At 49.0% G+C, this 25,009-nt stretch overlaps 1 protein-coding gene across 3 annotated transcripts in view; it reads left to right on the forward strand.

Annotated features, from left to right (window-relative positions):
* Positions 1–1,606: 1,606 nt before the first annotated feature.
* The window catches only part of AFAP1L2 (actin filament associated protein 1 like 2), a 65,472-nt gene continuing 42,069 nt past the window's right edge, over positions 1,607–25,009 (forward strand). For all 3 annotated transcript variants that reach the window (XM_053949252.1, XM_053949250.1, XM_053949251.1), the window contains exon 1: positions 1,607–1,717. In XM_053949252.1, the coding sequence (XP_053805227.1) occupies positions 1,702–1,717 (16 nt within the window). In that variant the 5' untranslated portion in view covers positions 1,607–1,701. The remainder of the gene's footprint in view (positions 1,718–25,009) is intronic.

Here is a 25,009-nt window from a genome sequence, read left to right on the forward strand (position 1 = left end):
GGTACACCTCAAAGGTTTGCAAGGCCAAGGCCCACCCTGCTAGATTTTGAAAGCTATAGCCAAGAAGCAGCTGGGAAGAGCCCTAAGAGAAGTATTCCTACATGGCAGGCATATTTATTTATTTTTCTCCAGTTACTGCAGAGTAACTGCTATCTGCTTGCTGGATTTGATGGTTCAGGCACTTGGCTGGCCTGTCTCTTTGTGTGCTGGGTATGCACTGGCAAGAGGTGAGAGATGCTCCAGCCTCAGCTTCTTTGAGTGGCAATAGCTCTTTATCCAGCCTTGTTCTTGTATGGAGAGCTCTCATGTGGCACAGATCACTTTCTGGTTCCACAAAGAGGTGAGAAGGGTCACTCCCACCAAGCACTGCCTGGAAAGGTAGGGACAGAAGGGGCACACAGGGACCAAAGGAATGTCAGGACAGTGCTCTTCCATCCAGCCTGGCTGCTTGCTTTCCATGTGAGCCAAGAGAACCTGCTTATGGCTATTTTAAAAAAAAATGTAAGGAGGGCCATATGATGAAGCCTTGGGGTGCAGCAGTAACATTTTCCAGGCTACCTTGGCCCATGGATGTCAATGGTTCATGGGCTGACAGGTCCAAAAACTGGGAAATACGGATTCTGTGAGCTTTCTGTTGGCTTTATCTAACAGGTACCAAGGAGAACAGTTGATTTTCTAGGTAATGGTTGTGTATTTTCCCACAGAAACAGTGGAGCTGCACACCCAGGTCAGGCACTTAGCCTCACCTCTTGCTATAAAGGCTCTGTAATAGGCAGGTTGTCTTGTCCCCACACCAATGCTAATTTTGAAGAGAAAATTTCCCCTATAACCCTCATAGACTTCACCATTTGTTACTTTCAATGTTCTCACTATTGATATACACATTAAATTCCTTCAGCATCTCCAAAACTTTAGCCTGAGGACAGACTGTCACTTGTACCTCGTATTTGAGGTCAGACTGGATGCCCACTTCTCCACGTGTGCACATCTGTGCACTTTGGACACAAAAGTTCTGGCTGCCATGGCAGAAGTCAGGCAAAAATGTCACTGCAACCCAAGGAGAGGGACACATTCCTGTGAGATTGGCTCTGTCCAGGAGCCAGGTCCTATCAGGAAGCCTTAATGAAATCACTGGAAAGAAATTGGCAAATTCAGTGGCTCCGGGATACAGCTACCCCGGGGTGGAAGGAGAACCCAACTTTCCCAGCGCGGAGCAGGGAGCAGGTCTCTGGCAGGCTCCTACCGGGGCTCGTGGCACCGGGACCACGCACGGCTGTCCGGGGATAAGCAGAGCCTTTCTCCGAACGTGCCCAAAGCACTGCAGCCAGTGGGGCATCCGCAGGAGCATCCCAAACACGGGGCATCCCCGGGAGCCGCCTCCCCGCCTCATCCCAGCGCCCGGTGCCCTCCTCTCCTGCCGCCGGCCCCCAGCCCGGCGCTTGTCCCCGGGGAGCGGCCGCCGCGGGGCCCCAGGTCCCGGGGAGGGCCGGCTCGGCGGTCGCAGCTCCGCGGGGCAGAGGAAGGTCCCGCTCGCAGCCCCGAGCGCCGATCCCGGCCAGCTCCGCGGCTCGGGGCGGGGCGGCGCGGGCCGGCCGGGGCAGCCGGCGCTGCTGGGATCAGAGCTGCGAGCGGAGCCCGGTGCGGCCGGCCTCGTGTCCCGGAGCCCCCGCGAGTCGCTGGGCTGCGGTCCCGCTCATCGCCATGGAGAAGTACAAAGGTGAGGGGACGGGGGCGTCACGCGTGTCCGTGTCCCGCGGCAGGCTCGCTCGGGGACCGCCGGCGGGGCTCTGGGGACCTGCGGGGGCGGCGGTCTGTGGGGGGTGACAGACCCGCTGACACGGGACCATGCGGAATGCTGTCCCCCCGCGTGGGAAAGCGGCGGAGGGATGCGGGGACAGCTCTCGAGGCGATGTCTCCCGAGAGCGGGACCGGGATCAGCTGCGGGGAAGGGGGTCCCTGCGAGTGCGGGCCGAGCCCAGATCCTGGGGCCGGCAGGGGCTGTCCCGCCAGCGGGACCGGGCGGTGAGGACGGGGGTCCCGCTCCGCGGAGAAGAAGGCGGACGGATGGTGGGGACGGGAACTGTCTCCCAGGGGAGATGATCTCCGCCAGCGGGGCCGGGGTCAGCTCGGGGATGGAGGGGAAGCGGTGCCCGCCCGTGGGGCCGGGTGCGGGGAGCGATGGGGAAGCTGCGGGGCAGCGCGGGCAGCTCCCACCCGGGGATGTGAAGTCCCTGCGTACCTGCCCCGGGCACCGGGTAGGAAGGAGAAGGAGAGAGATGTGGAACATTTCACGTTTTATCCGATCCGGAGATCGAGACCTTTTTTTTGCCACTTAAAAGCAGCGGCTTGTTGCGGTTTTTTGGAGCCGCTCAGTTGTCTGACATTGCCCGTTCCGTCTTACGTCCTAAGCTGCCCATCTGCGTGGACTTCCCACCCTCCCAGGATGAACAGCAACGACGTTGAGTGTCCTGTTTTCTAAACGCAAATAGTTTTTGGTGGTTAGGGAGAGGGTAGGTGAGCAGCTCCCAGCGTTCTCCCTGGCAAGTCTCATCCGGGCTGGCTGTCACCCACAGCCCATTTATTTCCCCTCAATCAATGGCTCTGGCGCTTCCTGTGTGATGCTGCTCGGTCATGAGCACCGAGACTGGCACATCTCAGCACCGTGCTGCTATGGGCACTCCTGGACACTTTTCAAACATGAGCGTTCCTTGCCAGCTGAGGCGGGAAGAGGTGGGATGAGGTGCCCGGGCACGGAGCACTCGGATGCGTGCGGGCGCTCTTTGGTTTCTGCTCCTGCTGATGTGTAGAAACCTCCCCTGGAGGAGGCGGATCCACGCCTTGTGTAGCACGGAGTAAGTCTGCGGTAAATCTTACCTGTTGACAGGAAATGGGTCTCTCCTTGTAACTGCTGTCCTCCTCGCGGAACTCGAACATTTAAATGGGGAACTTGGTACTAAACAAACGTATTTCTGCCAGACCAAATTTGTACTTACTACTGTCAAACGAGAAGGGTTTGCTGAGACCTCAGCCGATGCATTTGAGCTAATAGTGCATTTCCTAATGTTGAGGAATCACATTGTGTGAAGTTAACTAATCATATTGTGTGAAGTTAACTTTTGCCAGGACTGTGTGTTTTTTTCACTGTGCAATGCTTTAGCATTCTGACAGGGCTGGCACTGTGCTGCCTGTTGCATTTTGATCCTTTTCCTCCTTACAACTGGTGCTTTACGGGCCTGATAAGCACAATAATAACACACTGCAAAAGCGATCTTAAGGATTATATTACAAGTCAAATATTGTATAGTTGGCTTGGTTTTTTTGGCTTTTTTTCCTATCCTGGCAGGGTCTGCACAATTCCATTCAGTTCCAGTAGCAAAGCAGTAGATTCATTAAGATTCAGCTATGTTTTGTATATTGTCTTTTTAAATATGCACACTGCTCCCTCAGAGCAGCGGGGATGTTCTGCACATGTGTGATGAATAAATAGCGATGGTGGAGCCCTGCCAGTGCTTTTTTGTGTTGGTGCTGACTGGTGTGGGAGCAGGGGTGCTAATGAAGCACTACCAGCCCTGTGGGGCAGCCACAGGTGACAGCGCAGCTGGGTCAGTGCATGGGAGGTGTCCCCAGTGTGGGGGGTGACTGGAGTCACCTGGAGCTGGTGAGGCGTGGGGGAAGGCTGGGCTGGAGGAGAGCATGTGGGAGTTGGGAGCCTTGAGTAGCAGGTGGAGAGGGCAGACAAGTGGGTTGTTATGAACAAGCACGGGGGATATGTGCCTGTTCTGGTGCGGATAACTGTTGATGCCTTGCTATGGGAAGTCTTCATCCTTGCCACTAGCCAGGCAGAGTGCTTGTGCAGGAAAATCCTGTAATGATAGAGGTGGATGGACTCAAAGAGGAGTGTTGAGCAATGAATTGGTGTTCTGATGAATTTGACTACAAAATCTGTCCTACTGCTTACGAAATTAAATTTGCAAGCATTAGCAAACAGCAGCATCTATCCTTTAAACACAGGCAGGGATGTGCAGTAATCCAGACTCTGAGGTGGCACGTGCAAGTGTCTCTGCTGTTTCAATGGCAGGTGAAGCAGCCACAGGAATCTGGTTGGGTGGAGCGTGCAGAGCCAGGTGGGGTGGGAGGCTGGGGCTGGTGACTGGCAGGGTGGCACCAGTGGAGTGGGAAGAGCTGGGGCTGTTAGACTTGCACGGTGGGAAGGGAAGGAGAGGTTGTGAAACTCTTCTGGGAATGGGTTTCCTTTCCCAGCCACTGCAAATGAGGTTGCAAGCCCAGCTGCACAGGGGCACACTGCTGCCTCTTGACGCCTCTTAGGCTGTTGAAGCTCTGAAGGATAATCTTGATGTGCACGAGGGGTTGGTTTTTTTCCTGCCAGGCTGCCCTAAAGAATGCCTGCTGTTGGTGAAGATGCTGTTTACAAAGGAGCCTTCTCCCTGTGATTAGGGATTGTGTGTGAGCCATAAAGAGCAACAGACTCAACAGCCCAAGGGGACAAGAGGGAGACCTGCAGAGAGCAAGTGTGACCGAGGGTGGTCACTGTAGTGACAAGGACAGAGCTGTTGGTCTCTTGCTCTTGCTTTTCCTCTGTTTCCTGTGAGTGCTCTCACCCCTTTCCCATGTGTTTTGCCTTTGAATATGGCAACGTCCCAACTTGTGCTCCCTGTTCTAGGGGCATTTATGGCTTCTTGCCTGCTCCTTACCACGCTTGTCAGACATGGCTGGCTGGTCTGTGACCAACCATCTGCAGACCTTGGGAGGGGAAGAGGTTCTGAGTGCACTGTTACTGCTGAGGGGTGTGTTGGGGACACCTTCATTTACCCTCCATCTCTGTCAAGTCCTCTCAGACTGACACCCTTGTCACTGCAGTCATGGGTGATGCAGCCCTATGCTCATAGTCTAAAATCTTAAGTGATGTGAATGTGGAGACTTCGGTAAGATAATTACTGCATTTTAAATGTATTAGAGGTCTGAAATGGAAATCGGACCAACTTCCAGCCCAGCTCTTCAAAGAGAAGTGTTGGCATTCATGTTTTACTATCTCTGTTGAGCAAAGATTGAAGCTTCACATTCCTTGTCAGAGGGTCTTTGGAAGTGTTTGCAGTTCTCCCCCAAGGAGATGAACATTGTTTGCCTCTGAAGGAGAGGTTGTCTTCTTAACTTAACAGGTTAGTGTTGATAAGGAGTAAAATGGTGACTTAGTAGAAAGAAGTGTTTGCTTGCTAAGCTAACATGTTTTAACTGGGAGGGGAAAGGGGTTGGGTCTGTTTAGGACTAGGGCACGTGTCCTTTTCCACATGTTCCTGCACATACAAAGGGATATGCTTGGGGTTAGACTGAAAAGTGGAGACATGAATGAAAGACATGAGCCCTGGTAACAATCTGAGGTGCTTTATATAAACTGTTGGTAATCAGAGTTGGAAATGGATTGATTCATATGAACAAAATCTGGTCTGTCTGCAGACATATGTGGTTTCTCCACAGCTGATTGTCCACACAGCTGTTGTGTTTAACTCATTGTCTTGGTGTGGCAGCTGGAGAAAGCAGGGCAATGTACTGCTCTGAGCCAAACCCAGTAAACTTCCAGCTGCTGGGCTGAGCCTTCTTTTAAATGCAGATGAAAATTAGTGTCATGCAGAACCTCATAACATACACAGTAACTCTCACTTATGTGATAGGGACCCTGGTTTGTTTTGGGGAATGGAATGGGGAGTAGGCAGCAGGAGTACAGAGTTATTTACTCTGCAAGGCTTGAGGACATGAATGCTTTTTTCTGCCACTGAAACCACAGCCTGTCTCAAACATCTGCCATGCCCACCCTTCCAAGCCATCCCACCTGTGCCAGTACAGTACTTCTGTCTGTTCTAGCACAGCTGCATTTCTTGTTTAGACAGGGCACAGGAGGATGCTCTGAGTTGAATTACGTGCACACAAGGGTCTCCAGTGCTCCCCACACCAGGACAGGCTCACTGCAGGTGGGCTGTAGGGATGCTGGCTTCAGCCCCATTCCGTGAGCAGTGATGGCCCTTGGGAGGTGTGCGTGGAACTGCCAGGTTCGGGGTGCTCCTTTTGCTACCCCAAAATGATCCCTGGGGCTGGCTCCATCGCTTGAGAGTAAGGGGCAGGGATCCATGCAGTGAAGAGCAGGGGAGCACTACCCCTGCAGCTCTGCTGCTCTGGGGTCTGTGCCCCATCTGTGTCACCACCAAAATTGCCAAGAGCCTTGCTCCTAAAGCCAGGAGAGAAGCTTTCTTCCTAAAAGAAGGAAGAAAGAAAGAGAATAAAAGCTAGCTCACAAGCTCTGAGCCTTTGGGCATCTGCTTTTGGAATGCTCTAGACAGGGCAAGAGCTCTTCCTTTGCCTTTGTATGTAAGCAAGTCTCGTTCCCCTTCCTCCCCACACCTTCACCTCTATCGAAGCTGGCTCTGAGTGCCCGGCTGAGGACTGGAGACACTGCCTGAATGAGGGTATTGTTCCTGGCTTCTCACTGATGGCTTTCATTGAACGCCCACAGCCAGGAACACAGGGAGTGTCTATGCAAAAATGCTTGTACTGCTTTATGCTGGGGAATGGCTGGCTCTGTCAGCTCCCAGCAGCAAGGAGGGCTGGGGGCAAGCAGGCAACTGGGCAGCTCGTGTCACCCAGGCTGTGCAGGGCTGTGCACCAAAGCAGCTCAGGCTTTAAAATCTGAATTCTGGAAACCTGCTCAGCTGCATACTTGTTCCTCAATGTTTCCATCTCAACATACAGTACATATGAAGGATTTAGTGACTTGTCTGAATCCCTTAAGATTTCATGGCAAATTCAGGACCCGAATCCCAAGCTCCTTCATCAATGGCCAATGCTGTCCTTGCAACCATCCTCCCTAGATCAAGGGAAATTAGGGATGCTGTTCTTTAGAGAAGTCTTTGTAAACTCTAATTTGCTGTACCCTGTGGAAAGGCAGGATTCATGTAATGCAGGGAAGTGCATCTTCAGGCAATAGCAACCAGAGAGCCCAGAGCTGTAGGGGACATCTTGGGGAACCGAAAATAAGAGGTGCACCTATGATCAGAGGTGATGCAGAGCATGTGCACCCAGGGCATAGGTGTTCCTCTTTGAAGCTGTCTGGCTGAAGCACAGATTCAGACCCAGCAAGTGAACTGGGATCCTACAGTCACACAGCCAGTTTGATGACCTGCATATTATTGTTTACTTCATCATGGAAGTTGAGTCATTTGTGCTTTTCTTTTGGGTCAACAGACAAGACAGACTGGTCCAGTCTGTGCTGCAGCCTGTCAGCCCAGCTCTGGGTCAGAGATGTGTCTGACAGGGTCTTGTTCCAAGGAAGTGCTGGTGCAGGTGTTCATACAGCCACTTTCTGGGCTGGAGCTGCTGGGGTGGTGGTGGATTGGGAAGAAATGTCAGTGAACTGGCAAATTCCCTGGCAGTAGCTGAGAGGAGGCATTTCCATTGTAAGAGCTATGCTGCCCTGTGAAGAAGAGGGATTCAATTTGGGAACTTCTTGCTGTGTGCTACAGTACCTTGTGTGAACTGGAGGAATGACTGTAGAAGTTCACAAACGAAAAATCTGTTCAGAAGTGTTCAGTAGGAAGCCGCCAATCCCCTGGTACCTGACGTTCCTTTTTTATTTTTTTTTTAATAAAATTACTAGATTTACTTGAATCCAGGGAGCAGAGCTTTAGGAGGGAAAAACCTCCAAAACAAACAGGAGTTGCTAAGGGTGGCCAGAGGAGTGGGGGCCTTGGCGAAGCTCAGCGCAGCGGTGCTGGCGCGGTGCGCCCAGCTGGGACAGGGAACAGCCCGGGCTGCAGCCACCCAGTGCTTTGGCTTGGGGCTGGTGGGCCAGGCTGGCAGAGCAGCCCTTGCTTGAGAAGCTGAGAGTGGGGCAGTTCCTGCCATAGGCCTGGGAAATGTGCTGGGTTGGTCTGAAGTTCAAAGGACAAGGGCCAGGACTTATTAAAATACATTTCCCCTCTGCTGACCTATCGCTTTCTCCGTGGGCAAAGTTCCATAGAAAGCAAGCCTGAGGATGCTTCGAGGCATGGCAATGTTGTCTTTGGTTGTAAACAGCTCTGTCTGGAAGTAAATACCTCAGAATTATGGGATTAGACTGAAACTCCCACGTAACATACAGACTTGGCTACTTGCAATTTAATAGAAGTATTTCCTCTCCTTGGGTGGACTGTGCTCTGTGTTGCCTAAAGATTTTCTGATCTTTTTTTTTCTTTTTTACATTTTGGATCTGCTTAGGATAAAAGTATAGCACAAAGCTTAGAAAAAGCCTGGGAAATAGAGAATCACAAGTCTTAGCTGGCAGTTTAGCCTGTGGGCTTCTTACTTCTGAGGGTAGGAATCTCCTCCAGAGATAATGAGGAGCAGTAGCTACCCCCAGCACTGGTGTGATGCATGTGAGGTTTTTTTTTACTTCCTTCTGTGTTGTAGGAGACTGAATCTTTTAAAAAATATCTTTAGATTCCCAATTTTGCTAATAATTAATGAGGCTTTCCAGAGCTGGCACTGAGTTGGAGTGTAGAGTGGCAGCTAAGCAGTTGGGATGCCTTTTGAAGAAGTTTGCATAACACTTTGGCAGCAGTGCTTTGAATGAGGTGGGTCTGAGCCAGGAGATTCTTACAGTTCATGCTTGAGCCCTTCCCTCTTGGACTGAGTGAGATGGGGAGCAAGTCTTGGTCTGCTGCAAGGAGAGGATCTCTGTCCTGCAGCCTGTGTGTGTTCTGAGGCAGCCAGCCCAGGCAGGTGGCGAGGGGAAGTGTGTGTGCAGCTCCTGTGAGATGAGATAAGGTATCTGCAAAGAGATCTCTGATCCAGAGTCGCTCTGCATATCTCATCATTGCTATTTGTCACTGCAGAGTATGACAAATATTAAGGCTGGGAAGAATGAGCTGGCTCGCAGAGAACCTGACTTGCACAAGGTCACATGATGTCACAAGTGGCTTTTGCTGAAAGTCCTCCCAAAGTGTGTGTGAAATTTGGGGTTTTCTTCTGTTGAGGAATGCAACCAAGCCAGCTGCAGCCCCACAGCCTTCCAGTAGCACTGTCAGTTTGTCATCTCTGGAAGGAACCCATGTATTTGTTCAGACAGTCCCAGTGCCAAACAGCTCTGACTTCTGATGGTCCCGCTGTGAATGAGCTGAAATCAGTAGAATGCAGAGAGACCTTTTGGAGCCTGCTGGTAACAGGTACGTGGTTGCAGCAGTTAGGGGGCCAACACTTGTGGTAGCAAAACATCACAAGTCTGGGAGCTGGGGCTGACTTTAAAAGTGGAGATGTGGCCAGCCCGGACTTGAGCAGTGGCTTGTGACAGCTGGAGGCTGTCTGCTCCATCCATCCCATCAGCAGCTTCATCCAGGCTGCTTGGCTGGGGAACACATCCTGTCTCCTCTCTATAAACCCAGCATCTTCAAGGATCTTTTGTGTTCTACTGCAGTCTCTAAAAATGTGCCACGTAGTCTTGAACAGTGGGAACGTCTGCTCTTTTTATTGTCATGCTTTTCAGGCTTCTCCATGGCTCTGGGGAATGCAGCATCAGGCAGAGAGCTGAGATTGTAGTGTACAGTTCCACATCTGCTAAAGGATTGCCTGATCTTGTAGCTGCTGAAATGTGATAAAGGAGAAGAGAACACTCAGACTAATTGAGCTCAGTTAACAAAGCAGCTGAACTGTCTTTACCTTGCTGTGGTTACCTGGGCAGAGGGGTGGGATGTGCATTCATTTCACCCAACCACAGCCTGGTTTTGTTTTTCCCTGATGGGAATTCAGTACACATGCACAGGGGTGCATCTCTTTTGCCAAGGTGTGAGCTGTGTGTAAAGTTGTATACACTAGGTCTGAGTGGAGGTGCCAGGCAAGCCTGGCTGCTTCCAGTGGTCAGGAGCCCTCCTCCCCAGGCCTGAGCTCACAAACAGCTGGGGACACAGTGGCAGGGTGGCTCTGGCTTCACCATCCCCTGCTGCAGGGGTCTGGAATCTGCTGGGCAGCAGGGTGGCTACGTGCTTTTTCTCCTGGATTTTTTCAGCCCATGTGGGTTGTTTACCTCATCTGGGGCACGTTGCACTTGGTGCCTGGGGCTCTAGGTGTAGCCAGTGCTGGGCCTGCAGGTGCTTTTGGAGTTCAGCAACCTCACCTGTCTCGTTGGAAGACGGTCACAAGTGGCCCCAGAGTTTGGAAGATGGTCACAAGTGCCCCAGAGCTGTGCAGTCACCAGTGAAATGTGCATGTGACAGTTTTGGGTGGTTTTGGTTTTCTCCCACACCACTATTTGTGCTCCACACTTGTGTCTTGCTCCTCTGAGCAGCTGTGCCAGAGCTGAATGCAGTTGTTGGTGAGCCTGTGCAGGGTCACAGTGACCTAAAAGCCAGTGACCTCTGGAATAAGTCAGTCATATCTGCAGAGCAGCTTCTTCACCTTTCACCCACCACTTCATCCAGCAATACCTCCTTCAGCCAGGCTGTGAAAAAGCTGTAGGAAGACATGAGGACTGAACTTCTCATGATGTTCCTAATCAAGGGTTACTGGATTCTGTCTATAAGTTATGTAATCATAAGACTAAAGAGTTCATAATAAAATCAATTTCTGCTTGCAAGGGCCTGTCTTGTTTCTACAAAAGTCAGCTACCAAACTATTAAGGAAAGCAACACTTGTAAATGATTTATTCTTGAGTAAAGCATGGTATTATTTTGTATAAACACAGATTTTCATTACTGCTTCAACTTTATTCCATTTTCTCTCTACTAGTTGTGTTACACACAAATCCATGCACAGTGTCTCCTGCCTTTCTCTAATGAGCAATGTTAGCTGATGATATTATCTAGTTGCCTATATGCCACATCAGTTTAATTTGCTATAGCTAGAGCTTTGAAATTGTCCCCCTCATGAGATGATGCTTCTTGGAAACTAGGTTGTCTTCCAGGTGTTGAAAAGAATTATTGACTTGTTTGGTGTTGGCTGTCCTAATGCATTTCTGTGCAGACCCTGTAACTGATTAAAGTGTGTCAGAAAATTATCAATGCTCCAAGTGTGGTTTGGCATATGTTTGAGTCCATGTGAACTCCAAGGTCTGGTTCTAGGAAAATTCACCAGCAAATCAATCACAAAGTCTATTAATTATGCCAGCATATACTCTTGATTTCTGGGATATTGAACTGTAATTCCGTCTCTGACTGTGATCCACAGCTCTGGAGACGCTGTTGACGTGGTCTGTCATCTGGGCACTTGGATCATGGCAGTTTGTCACACGCTCAGCTCAACAGGCTCTTGCTTTAATCACCAGTACATGCCAAAATACTGATGGACTCTCTTTATATGGGTTACACTGGTCTATACTGAGCCAGTGTGAACTGCAGTGTGTGAAGCAGAGCAGACCTGGCCGAGGATGCAGGTGCTTGAAGCCTGAGCCTGTTGGCATCCTGCACTAGTTAACTTCTGTGAGTGTAGTTTTCCTATCAGGTTGTTCAAACAGATGCTCTCTAAGTGTAGACGAGATCTATTTCTGGAAATTGAAATGGGAGTTGGCAGCGTGGGGGGAAGTGAAATGGCAATCAAAATTCCCATACTTTATCCTAAAGGCTGAATTCCCACGTCTGGCTGAGAAGAGAAACAAATGCTTTCTAGACCCAGGAGGCTCAGCATTCCCCGAAACAGAATGATTTATTTTTAATTCTGATAGTTCACTGGAGCTCTTAAACCAAAAGAGCAGTGACAGTTTTATTATACTTAGAAATAAAGGCAGCAAGCTCTGGGCAATGTTGAGGCTGAAAAACCTGGAGTGCTGTAGGAAGGGAGAGGGCAGGTTCATCCAGACATTCGACCTCTGCTGAGTGCAGCCCAGCCAGAGCATGACCTGAAATGCAGGGGCAGCACCCAGAGGCAAGGTTTGACTCTGGCTGGAAATCTGTGTTGAACAGCACAGGATTTCACATTCGTGTTTCTTTGGATTGGCTACGTCAGCCTTCCTTCAATTCTTTGGCCTAAATAATGGCATCCCCTAAGCTTATGTGCTGGAGGTTTTTTTTTTTTTTTTTCCATTTGCTGCTGATACCATTTCAGCTATGGTCAGTCTTTTTTTCTTGTGATGGTCAGTTACAGCTCCCACAGAAATGCCAAAGCCATAGGGACTGACAGGAGCATAGATGGGTGTTGAGCACACATTGTGTGAGAGGGACTGAAGATCATAAATAGGATGTCCTATTAGTGTTGTGCAGGGGATAAAATGGACCATCCTTGTAGTTAATGTAGGCTGTTGGCTGTCCCTTTGGAACTAGCATTTCCCTAAAACCAGGATAAGAGCCACTTATCTGGACTGTTGGGTACCACTTCCAGGTCACACATTCTTACACCTTTGGCTGCTCAGTGTCTCCATTAAAAATGTGTAGGTCTGGATGATGATCCAGTGCTGTCTTTAAAGTATTCTTCTAACATTTAACCCTGATCAGACAATGTCACTCTGACATTCTGGTTAGCTACAAAATCTTTGCAGTTTGCTTTTGTTCCCATGCCGGATTGAGGATTTTTTGGAAATGTTCTGTTTCCAGCATATGTTCTTGTTTTTCCTGATAAACATGCATGTCTGTTGGCCCACATTTAGATGAGGTGGGAAGGGCCAAATTAATTCCTGGTGTCACTGGGCTGACCACAACGATCAGACTGGGTCTAAGATTTACACTGGATTGACTGCAAGTTTTACTAGTTTTTAGTGATACGTTACCTAACTGTATTTCTGGTGCAAGTGAAAAAGGTACCTTTGAATTTAATGTAATTAAAGCTGATTTGTTATAGAAGAGGGATGTAGAGCTGACAACTCCTTAGCCAAGCAGACATGCTCAGAATTCCAGGTCCTAATAGCACTGACGTGGCTGACCCTTGCTCCAGACCAGGGTCTGGACTGTGTTAGTTATTTGGACCATGAAAGATGAGGAGATTCTACCACACTGGAGAATGCTCTATGAAAACGTAGCCAAATCATCTGTGAACACTTCAGCAAGGGCATTGTCACCTTCTCTGATCCTCTAGGCTGAAGCCTTTCCAGCTTCTGATGAAATTGTGCTCATGGGAATGCTTGCTTATCCCAGATTCTGGGATGGAATTTCAAATTTTCTTTCACCCATTGATTGTACGATTGCATTTCCTCATTCATGCAGTTGCTTTTTGTTAGTTATTCACAAATGTGCAGGCCTGCTCTGCCATCATACTGACAGAAGGAAGGAAAATGTTCCGTTTTGAATATGGAAAGGGAGGTGCTGCTTAGCACAGACAGAACTGGCTTCTAGATGAAAGAGTCAAATACCAAACTGTTTTGTTTCAGTTTGAGCAGGACAGGCTTTGATCTAGAGGAGATGACTCAGTCAGTAGCAGGGAGCAATTCTTTATAGTGCATTTAGAAATAAAACCTGAAGATTTAGGCTATGATGGCTTTGACACATCAGTCATAGCATATATTATGTGAAAATGAAAACCATAAACATCTGAAATGAAGTGTGGAGACTTTTCTGAAGGGAGAAAAAAACCATTTCTGATATTGGTTGCCAAGAGTTTTCCTCAAATCAGAAAGGACTGGGGTGGGGTAAGATCATTCCTATTGCGATAGGAATAATGAGCAATGTGGACAAAGCAGAAAGGGGAAAAACTTCCTGCAGCGCAGCTCAAGCCAGAGGTGGAGCCAGGATGAAAATTGGGATCTCCTGGCCTCAAGTCAGGCTCCATAATCCATCTGTGCTGCCTGCTCTTCACCCTGCCTCGATGCATCATCCCCTTTGTCACCTCTCACAGCGCTCTGGATCAGGAGGCGGCCGCGGTCAGACCCCGCTCGGTGACTGGGCTGGCTCCACTTGCACAGAGCAGGGATGGCCAGATTCCTGCTACTGAGCTGCTTTCATCTGGAGCCAGGTGACGGCCCTGATCAATGCAGCTGTGTTTTGTGGCACTGCAGCTGGCCAAACAAATGCAGCTGGAGCACGGCTGGGTCTCTGCGCTTGCTGCACACGCGCGTGGAGTGAGAGCCCTGTGGCGTGGCCAGTGTCCTGGGGACGTGGTGAAACACATCTGGCTCCACACCACGGGCTGCTGGCAGTCCCCAGTGTGAAAGCAAAGTGTCATTGGTGCTCATTATTTCTGCAGCTTTAGTCTACATCCAGCCCCTGACCTTCATTTTGTTCTGTGCCACTGCCCTATGTAGGCTAAGAACAAATGGGTCTCTACCTGAAGAACGTTTCTTGGTTCTTTTTGGTGGCTGCACGCAGGAGGTGAATTTGCAGTGAGGCTTCTTTGGCACAGTTGCCTTGTGAAGTATCCTGCTAGTAACAATTTGTTTCTGCTGAGGCTGAGGAGTTTATTTCTCCTCAAACTCATGACCCCACCTCCTCACCTGCACCATCTCTGGCATTAGTTCCCCTTCTAGAGCAGACAGCAGACAGCTCTTGACTTTTCACAAGGTTATTATTCTGCTGGCTTGACTTGACAGCCTGGACAGTGATGGGAGCAGGAGCAGGGTGCTGGCGCAGGGAGCCAGTCTGTTAGGTAGCAAAGCTCTGTCAAGTGGGCTCACTTGGGATGCTGAAGATGTGCTGGTCCTTCAGTGATGCCTGGGAGCAGGGCCCACCTGGTCTGTCTTGTAGCCCTGGTCACAGAATTTGTTACAAAATAGGAGTCTAGTTAGATGGCCCAAGCTGTACAAGTTTGGAGGTGACAAAGCTCCTCCTAGAGAGAGAAAAGATCCTTTAGGTCATCTAGCTCATCCCGTGGTCTGGAGAGTGTGCATTTTCTGGTGTTCTTCCCATTTAAATGCAAAATATTCCCAGTGAGATGACTTGCCTCAGTTCTTCTAAGGATTACTCCATAGTCTGGAAGGTCCTGTTACTCTTATGGGTGTGATGTATAAGAGCATCTGATACTCAGATTGCATGTATATAATGGAAGAATCAGATAATTTCCTTGCTTGGCATGGCAAACAAAAGGCCATTTTCACTGATGCCAAAGAACAGCCAGTGCTGTGATGTGAGAGCTGGAGACAGTGTGTCTGTATCAGGAGATGTGCTGAGGATGCAGCTACCCACATTCCATGCTGTCACCAAATCAGAGCTGTCCTGGCTCTGGGTCAGAGCCAGCCTGCACTCAGCAGGCAGTGGCTGTCCCACTGTAATGTCATCATGCAATTTGTCAAGCTGCTGTGAGAGTGAGAGCAGAGGTTGTGCTTGGAGAGGGGTCAGAAGCTCAAGGCTTGAAAACAGAAAGTGTTGAGAGTGGGGCTGGAGGGCAGCAAGGTGCTGGACAGGCACTGGCTGAGCTTCAGGCAGGCACCAGGGACTACCCACGACAGGAGGGCTCTCTGCTCCCTGCAGCTCCTGGGGATGCATCCAGGGCACCCCACCAGCCTCCAGCAGGGTGTGCAGGTGGGGGACTGACCTCTGGCAGGTGTGGAACAGAAGAACTGTGCTCCTTCCTCAAGGAGAAAGGAGCAGGGTCACAGGTGCTTTCATCCTGGCCTGTGTGGGAGGGAGATGGCACCTGCTGTCCATCCTGCAGTAGAGAGGGCTGAGAGCTCCCAGATGTCATCACATCCTCCTCTTCCTCTCCAACTTCCCTTTGCACATACCATTATGATGATCTGTTTTGCTGATGCATTTCCAGGAACTAACACCCATTTCAAAGACCTTCTGCAGGGGCAGAAGGAGTTCCTTTCTATGAAGGAGCAGATGGTCAATTTTTTATTTTAAAAATCTTACTGTGGGCACTGGCTCTCCTGCCACAGAAAAGGCTTTTTCAACCCAGGGATCCTTCTTTTAGATTATGTCTTTCCCCATCTTCAAGTCTTTTCTATAGAATCTTTTAAAATGTGGTTTTGATGTTCCCATGTTCTAGTTTACTCCCGTCTTGAGTCCATAGAACTGCCTTTCCTATAAAAGAAGATTGTGAAAACTAATGGCTTTACCCAGTGGCATCACATGAATGTTAAAGGAAAAACGTTTTCTTGTGAGTAGCACTGGAAATGTGTATGTTCTCAAAGAGACTAGAAATGTGGGCTCCAGTCCTCCAGGAAATGAACTGAGTCAGAGGTGTTACTGGGTGTTTTCTGAGTGAAGCTGCTGGGGGACCAGGATAGTTTTTTACAGAGATTCCTCTCTGATGGGTGGGACACATGCGGTGAGAATTTTCATCTGCAGCCATAAAACTGTAACCTTTACAATCACCTGGGGTTTTTGGACAACACTCAGATCTCATAAAATCGATGTTTATGAATTATAAATAACAGTAAATGTACCTAAAGACTTGGGTGCCATGATGGTTATTAGCTACTCTTAATGTGTGTTGTAACAGAATGTAACTTCACTCCAGAATTGGTGGCAATCCTTGAAGCTATAGGGGTGTCCATACTGCAGTATGGTCATGGAGGTCTCTTAGATGGAAGGAAATTGATGTGATAAACATATCAGGAAACAAAAAGCCAAAAAAATCTGCATAAATTTCTGCTTGCAGCAAAAGCCATACTTTTTAAGCATGGGACAAAGAGATAATAAATTATAAATTCAGCAGGGAACAAGGAAGTCATGTAGCAACTGCAAAAGATCCAAACATATGGAAAATTCAATTCTGTGGAGAATTAAGTCACTATTATGTAATCAGGATCAATGGAAATGAGCTGATGTCAGTATTGGACTGGCTTAATGCATGGGTGGAAAATTGTGTTGTCTCAGAGAGGCCTGCTAATAGGAGTGGAAGCTCCATGTATGTCTCATGGCCATTAGCTGTTGGGTTTTTTTACCTAGCAGGGGCCTGATCCAAGCCCAGCAGGAGTAAATAAGCTTTCCACTAACCTGAAACTCATTTGGGGTCTGAAGGCAGAAGATCTGTATGAGGTGGCAAACAGTAAGAGTCTGGGATGCACATGTACCTCATACTGGTTGTTCAGGGTGAAACTTAACTCCTTTTTATCTTCCATCTGTCTGAACCTTTGCACTGCAGGTTACCTGTCTGTCCCTCCAGGCTGGGCGACAGTGGGCTGTAAGGAAAGGCCCTGCCCAGGTAGGGGCTCAAACCCCCAGCTGGACTGGAAGGGGCTCTGGCTGGCAGGAGGAGAGAAGGGTGTCCCCTGTGCCCAGGGCAGAGGACTCCTGCAGCATTGGACACTGATAGCATTGCAAAACTGCCCAAAGACCCTCCTGACCTTCCTATGGCATGACTGTGATCCCATGAGACACAGCATGTGGTGGGGAAGGGATGCAGAGCAGAAGAGCTCCTGGAGGAGGGCAGGCAGCCAAAGCACCTGGCAGGGTCCTGTGCTTGATGTTCTGTTGTGACAGGGCTTGGCAGCAGCAGCAGCAGCTGAGCTTGGAGCTTGTCCCTGGAAATGAGCCATCATTAGCCTGGCAGCTGTGCAGGGAACAGCAGAACCTGCTCCTTGGCATGAGCATGCTCTAGCTGGTGTCACTGTCCTCGGGAAGGAGGAGCAGCAGTGCATCGTCCTGGTGTGCACACGTGTGCTCTGGGCAGTGTGAGGGACTTGGCAGCACAGGAGTGCACCTGCCAGAGAGCCTCCCTCCTGGAAAAGCTGCCTGGGTTCAGCAGGAGCAGTCCTTCTGTGGCCACTGGCTGTCAGGTACTTTGCTGGTCCTGAGAATCCAGCCGAGCATCCTTGCTGCTGGTTTGAGAGCCCGGAGAAAGTTCTGGGGAGGTTCTATGGTGGTTTTGTGGGTTTTTTTTATGGTTGGTTGGTTGGGTTTTGATGGCTTTCTTTTCTGGCTTGTAAGTGTGAATCATTGGGAGGACACAGCATGTAAGGGTTTAGTGAGGAGTGCATGCTCTGGGTACCTTGGACACTGGCAGTGCTCAGGACACTGCCCTGGCACTTACTGAAGGTGTGTTTGAGTGATGAGCATCAGGTACATATTAACTAGAAGAGACCTTCTGCTGGGAAGCAGTGGGCTTCATGAGAGACTTTTCCCCACATGAAATAGGTTTGATATTCTGGAGTGTTACTGTGTATAAAAATATCCCTCTGAATCAACAGATTAGGGGAAAATGTCAGCTGTTAAACGTTAGTGGATGGAGCTGTCACATGAACTGAGTGTGTGGGTGGTTTCGAATTAAGAGATACCAGAGGTAGGGAGAGTAATGAGATAAAAAGTGGTGGGAAAGTCTGACCTTGACAGTTTCCAGTCCAGTGAGAGCCTGAAGGGCAGGTTGAGGCAAGTGAGGTTTCTAAGTGGGTCATCAGAGTGGAGGACCTTGAGTTGCTAAACACTTCTGAAACGCTGGAAAGGGGAGCTGCAGTACCTGCTCTTCCCTTGCCAGGCACTGCTGCTGGTTGCTCTGTGCTGGCTCAGTCAGGCCACCCTCTGAGCTGATTCATCTGGCCAACCTGATGGGGGAAGAAACACCCACAAAACAAAACAAAAACCAAATAATTTTGTTGCTGCGTGTATCTTCCCCTGAATGAGAATTGATGTGGCTCATCATCAGCTCATGGGGGACACTGTTGTAAGTGCAAGGAAGGGCTGAAGCAATATAACCAAAGGCAGGGAGAAGGAAGAGGACAGAGTAGCTCATGGATCTCAGTAACTCTATGGGTTCCTTGTTTGGAAGGTTTATGGGTCTGTGAAATAATCTTGGTGTTTCCCAAAGTGAATTAACTGAAAAAAATACAGAGGGGACAATGACACAGAGAGAGCAAACAGTTCCTTAGACATTTCTTTTGCATTTCTAGAAGACTTGTTTATCTTAGCTCAAGAAATATCCTCTGTGATAAGGAATAATCCATCCTAAAATCACATTAGAGAGGTGAAGACACCCCTGGCTTTGTGAGCAAGGTTAAAGTGGTAGTGTCTACATCCCACCCAGCAGTTTTGCAGATTCATTGAAAGTGGCCAGTGTCTTTCCTGAGAAACAGCTGCTCAGAAATTTGGAAGGAAAAATATTTTATTCCTCACATTTTGGTGGATTTGAGGCTGACCAGCTGGTTGAGAAGCCTGCCAAGGCTCCACACTGTTGTGGAAATGTACAGTAACTGGGCAGAAGTAGCTCTAAGCCCTTTTTGGACTGAGGGGTGAAAATGTCTTAATGCTGGAAAGCTGTTGAATGTCTTTTTCAGTGTAGAAATGAATCAGAAGGGAATTGTGCTGCCTTTGCCAACAAACTCATTTTGGGAATTTACTGTCCCTGTTTCCAGAGGACCTCTTATGCTCTGCCCATTGGCTGGAGGTGTCCGAGCCCTCCAAAGCCCTCGTGATGTTAATGTCTGCGTTTGAAATACAATTTTCAACCTGAAAAACTGCTTCTTAAATTACACTTTTTGACTGACTGTATACATAATCTGTGATATTTCCATCTGAGAACCAAATTCTCAGCATATTGATGAAATTCTCTCACTGACTTTGAGGAAACTAGGCCTTAGATCTGTCAGTCTGGGTTCAACCAGGAAAGACAAACAGAAGATCTCTGTCAAAATGACTTTGTGCTGGCAAATGCAATTTCTGTGTTTCCCTGAGTAAACTATTCTGATTTGCTTTTTTTTTTCAGCTCTCTTCCTACCCACAACATGGAGAAAAGTTTATATTAATTATTTTGACAGCTGTAAACAAGGATTTTGTTAGCTGGAAATAGAAAAGAAATGTTCCCCAGTCTTAAAGCCTGTCTCTGAATGGAAAACTGGATATTTCCTGGCTTGGGATGCAGTGAGGGTACTCAGCCATGGGGAAGGTCTTGTCCAGCTCAAATGTGTGCCCAGACTGGGATGTTATGGTCCAAGGGGGTGGGCTGTGGATGAGTGGGCTAGCAGATAGGTAAAGAACTGGCTAAATGTTGGGGCTGAAGAAGAACAATGATGGTGGTTTGTGTTCTAGCTGAACTTCTGCCTTTGGGGTGTGTGGAAGGGGCCCTGGCCTAGGGGGAATGGTTGGAGGCCATGTGAGCTGTGTTGAGCCATTTTGTGAGTCCTGCGTGCACATCGGGGCAGAAAGTCCAAGACTGCTCTTATTTGTCGCCAGGAGCTGCTCACGTGTGGCTCTCACACTGGGATAAAGATTGTGGGGGCTGTCAGTATAGCAAGAGCTCTCCAAGCTGACTCCCTTCCTCTGGGTGGAATAGATCAGTCAGCTTGTTAGCAACCCTGTCCATCGGTGAAACTCAGATCAAGGCTTCTTTAATGTGGACTGAATTGTTCTCTTGAGATGAAGCTCAGGCAAGAGGCCAAGAGCCCAAGACTTTAACAAAGAAGCATCAACCTGTTTGTATGATTTTTGTATACACTATACAAATCTTCTGAACAAGATGTTCTTCTAACCCCATGAAAAGGAAGGCCAAGAGAGAAAGTCTGATGCATTAGTGGGAGGCATTCAAATGCTGCCAGAATGGTGTGATGTAACTTGACACAGTGCCAGTGTTTCTGCTGTAAACTGAGTGCAGGTGAATGCTGATGAAAATGAGCCTTCACAATATCTATCTACTGCATCTGTTGTTTGGTTTAAGGCAGCATCTAGAAATACAGGTGAGGGAACCAGATTCTGTGTGTCTGATGATATATGGATATTCTTATCTCTGTATTTTTACCCGGAAACAGAAATACAAACAACCCACAGATACACAATTTTGCTCGCTCTAAATAACCCTGAACACACCTTACTACTTATGTTTGGGTTTTGATGAGTAGACAGCTTGGGAAAATGTTTGCATTTATTTATTACACCTTATCATGTCAGAGTCTTGCTGTGTGTACAACTCTTAACAACAAGCTTAGTAAATGAAGAGAGAGCAATAAACACCCACGTGTTTATTGACTTTATTTCAGCACTCTCTTGTAACATCCTCCTAGGCAAACTGGTGAAGTACAAGCCCAAGAAGTGGATGGTGAGGTGAGGCAAAAACTAGCTGAACTACCATGCTCAATGGATTGTGACTGGAGACACAAAATCCAGCTGGAAGCCAGTCACTTCTCCACTGGCATTAATGACCTGGTTGAAGGGGCAGTTTTATAGATGACACCAAACTAGGAGCAGGTGACACCAAACTAGGTGCAAACTGATGCACCAGATGGTTGTGCTGCTGTTGGGAAGGGCCTCACTAGCCTGAAGGAATAAGCCAACAGGGATCTTCTGAATTTCCAGAAAGAAGGGCAAAGCCCTGATCTCAAGGAGGGATAACCTCAGGAATAACATGCTGGGCCAACCAGCTGGAATGCACCTCTGCAAAAAGCCTCTTGGTGGACACCAAGAGGAACATGAGCCAGCAGTGTATCCTCATGGCAGCAGGCCAGCAGCCTCAGGGGAGCATGCATTAAGCTGGGAGCACACATTAGTCCAGTCCTAACACCCTCAGTAACAGAGGAGGAATTTTTGAACAAATTTGGCACAAGCTATCCTACAATGCTTCTGCATAGGGGCAAATCTGTGTCAGTCAAGGGAGTTTTAGCTTCTTGGGGCAGGGTCTGTGTTCCTGTAATGCATGGCACAGCTGCATGGACCAACAGCCATTCTGCTGCATCTGCTTTTGAAACACTCCAGGTATCTGTGAATCTGTGGCTCTAAAGCTATTCTACAGATGAAAATCTTGAGTGTTGACAGTGTGCTGTCAGGGCTGGAAGATGAGGCTTTTCTGTGCTAATGGATTTACTGCCTCCCTGATTTTCTCGAAGCACTGCTAAATGTGTCATGCAGAAAGGTGGTTTCGTTAGCAGTTCTGCTTGGCTGGGGGAAAATCACTCTATTTATTTATTTGGTTGGTTCACCATGAAGTCTCTCTTGGCAGGTCAGCCACTTCCCAGGCCCTCCCAAGCTGCTGTTTTCCATTCCTATGCTGTGAATGAGGGTGAGCTCCCACCCCTGGGCAGCTGTGGTTGATGTGGGCAGAGCTGCTGGCCAGGTTGTGCTCCAGTCCAGCCAAGCACAGCATTTGCCATGTCGTTCCTCCTTGGCTGCCCTCTGCTTTTGTAGGTCTGGAAATGTCCCTGGGATGCTCCTCACCAGAGTATCTGGCACATGAGGCCTCCTACACGCACTGGAGTTCAGCTGGGAAGGAAGGATTTCTAGTGGAAAGGAACATCTGTTATTCCTTAAGTGTGACCACTGTCAAGGTTTCCATCCCTCCAGCAAAGCAGATCTTAGCCAGAGGCCTGGTAACCTCTGATTTTTTTCAGGAGGAGAAGGAAAGCAAACCTTCAGGATGATTCTTTTTTTTAACTGAAGAGATTGGTTTTGTTTTAAATTACAGTATATTGAGTCAGTGTCTTTGACACCCACAGCTGTGTTGGTGGAAAGCTGCTGAAGGGCCTGGCCAGGCAGGACCCACATGTCTGCTGTGGCTTTGTGCACCTTGCAAGGGGCCTTGCACAGCCACTTGTGGAGGATGGTCCATGCTCAGCTTTCCTTCTCCAGCTGGAGTGTTCCTGCTGGAGGGTGTGAGTGTGCCCAGCAAAACAAACGACATTGTTTTCACATGGTGCAAAACCACTCCCTGCACCTTCCCCTGCACCACTGCCCGTGTCCTGGCTGTAAATCTGGGGGGAAGCAGGGCTGAGTCATCTGGCACTGAGTGTATTTATAAATCAGAAGGGCTGGAGCTCTGTGCAGCCCGTGAGGAGAGGCCAGCACTTACTTGGAAGATCTTGGCCAGCCATGGTGGGTTCCCCCCACGCCCCGTGCCTGTCTCAGGCTTGGTTACTGGCCCAGATCAGCAGGTTCTGGCTGCGAGGTGATCACAGGAGCTGGTTCAAGGAAACCATCCATGAGGCATCAAACTGCTGGGCTAATTTGCTTTCTTTTTCTTTACAAAACCTCACTTGTGAGCTCAGGGCAGAAACAGAAGCATGGGAAAAGGCTTGCACAGGGGAAGAGCTTTGAAGATTTGCTCACAGCTCGGTTGAGCTGGCTGGTTGCACTCACCCTTCAGCACCCAGGGTGCTGGTGAGGGATGCCTGTGCAGCTCTGGCCATTCTGGCTGGTTCTTGCCTTGGCTACAGCCTGCAGCAAGGTGACTTTGATCTCACTTGCATAAGGGTAAGCAAGAGGGAGCACCAGGGCTGCTCCTGGGGGCACTTTGGAGTGGAGTAGTCTGTGCTGTGGCACAGGGGGGCTGAGCCCAGACTGGTTCTGTGCTCAGGGTTAATGATTTTTTTCAGCCTCCTCACATTCCCTTCCACCCCCTTAATAACAAAATCAGAGCAGGGAGGTTTGCTTTATTGTGCTGGATCTCTCCTTCCTCCACCTACTGTGGCAGCTGATCTCCTCTTAATGAGCAAAGTTGCCTGGGGATGCCATTTACCCAGGGGAGGCAGTTCCCCCTGCACAGTTGGATTGATTTTTTTTTTTTTTTTTTCAAACTGCATGTCCAGCCTTGCTTGAGGGTGCTGTTAATTCTGTCCATGCTTTCTCTGGAAAAGCTGGTTTTCAACAGAAGGACTGTGTTTGCAAATCTTCCCCCTTCCTGGAAGGAGCAGGGTGAAACAGTTCATGATCCTGATACTGTGTGATGGAGAAGTAGAGACAGTAGAGGGGAGGGATTGCTCCTTCCCTCTCCATATATCCCACACACACTGAGAACAGGGAGTTTGCTGCTGAAACAAATGGGCAGGAAATGGGAAGTGAATAAAGGAAAGGGCTCCTTCACATGCTGTGAGTGTGACTGTGGGATGTGCTGCTCAGGCCAAAGGATCCCTGCTGTTAACCTTGCTGGTGAAAAGGCCTGGCTAAATGGATGTCACCTAAATCTGCCTGAGCACAAAGCAGTCAGTCTGCATCATGCCTTGTGACTGGGCAAAATCAACCTGCACATTGTGCTGTGCTGAGACCCCAAAATGCAGACCCTGTGCCCTGCTGGCTGTTTCATAGGTGCTGCCTATGAATCCAGTGTGCTGTGGAGCACCAGCTACTGATTCAGGCTTGCTGGCCCAATGGTTTCCACCCCTGCTGCATTTCTCTGGCTCCTCAGGGTCCTGGTTGGGGATTTGAGTCCAGGGATTTCTTTTTGTTTGTTTAAGAATGTTTTATTCATTTATTCCTAATCACATACAGTTCTCATCATTGCTTAGACCGTGGCTTTCAGCTGTCTTGAAATGAAAAGAAAATACATGTTTGTCTTCCAGCACCTTGGGAGCCAAGGGAAGCCTTAACCAGAGCCAAGATGTAACGTGGCAGAACAAACACTAATATCCAACGTTCCCCCAGATCTGTGATGAAACGCTGATGATTTTCCCAAGTTTACCAGAAAGACACCATCCTACAGGACCCAGTGGTCTGGCTGCCATAACACTAAACCTGTTCCTATGGCAATGAGCTGATTGCTCTTGGGGTTTGTGCTGATTTTAGCCCATTTTTAGGTGTGTTTTGAATGAGTGCTGCTGCACATCTCCCGTCCTCCTGATGCAACCAGGATCTCAGCACAGTTGCTTGGCACTGCAGCATCGTCCTGTAAGGGCTGCAGGCAGTGCCAGGCACTCTGCAGGGATGCCGTGAGAAGCAGCCCTGTTCCCAGGGGTCCCTGAATCCTGATATCATCCCGGAGATGAACAGGGCCAGTGCAGCCCCAGTGGCTTCTGCAGGGGACTGGTGCTGCCTCTAGGTTGTTTTTTCTCAGAGTATTTTTGTCAGGAATGCACCTCCTGACCCACTGCTTGCAGCGCTGCCTGGGAGAGCAGAGTGCCGAGAGGGGGGCCGGCCCTGCTCCAGCTGTGAGTCACCAAGCTGCTCCTATTTTGGGAATGGCTGGGTGTTTCCAGGTCCCCTGGGTACGTGCTGGGTTTGCCTTCTTGCCTTTGTTAGTGCTGCTTGGACAATAACGAAGACCTGGAAACCAGCTGTGATTTATGGTCTTTTTATTAGGTAAGCAAGAGACAAAAGACAAAGCAAGAGACCCAGCGCTCCCCTTTTTGCAGAAGGGATGCTATTGGAATGGGAAGTGTGCTGGGTGGGCTGTGTTGGTGCAAGTACCAGCTGGTTTTTTCACCTGGTTGCTGCTCCTGAGCCACACTTTGTGTAACAAGGGAAAGAAAAGATATTTTTGT

Source organism: Vidua chalybeata, chromosome 8 (genome assembly GCF_026979565.1).
Source record: "Vidua chalybeata isolate OUT-0048 chromosome 8, bVidCha1 merged haplotype, whole genome shotgun sequence".
Lineage (NCBI taxonomy): Eukaryota > Metazoa > Chordata > Aves > Passeriformes > Viduidae > Vidua > Vidua chalybeata.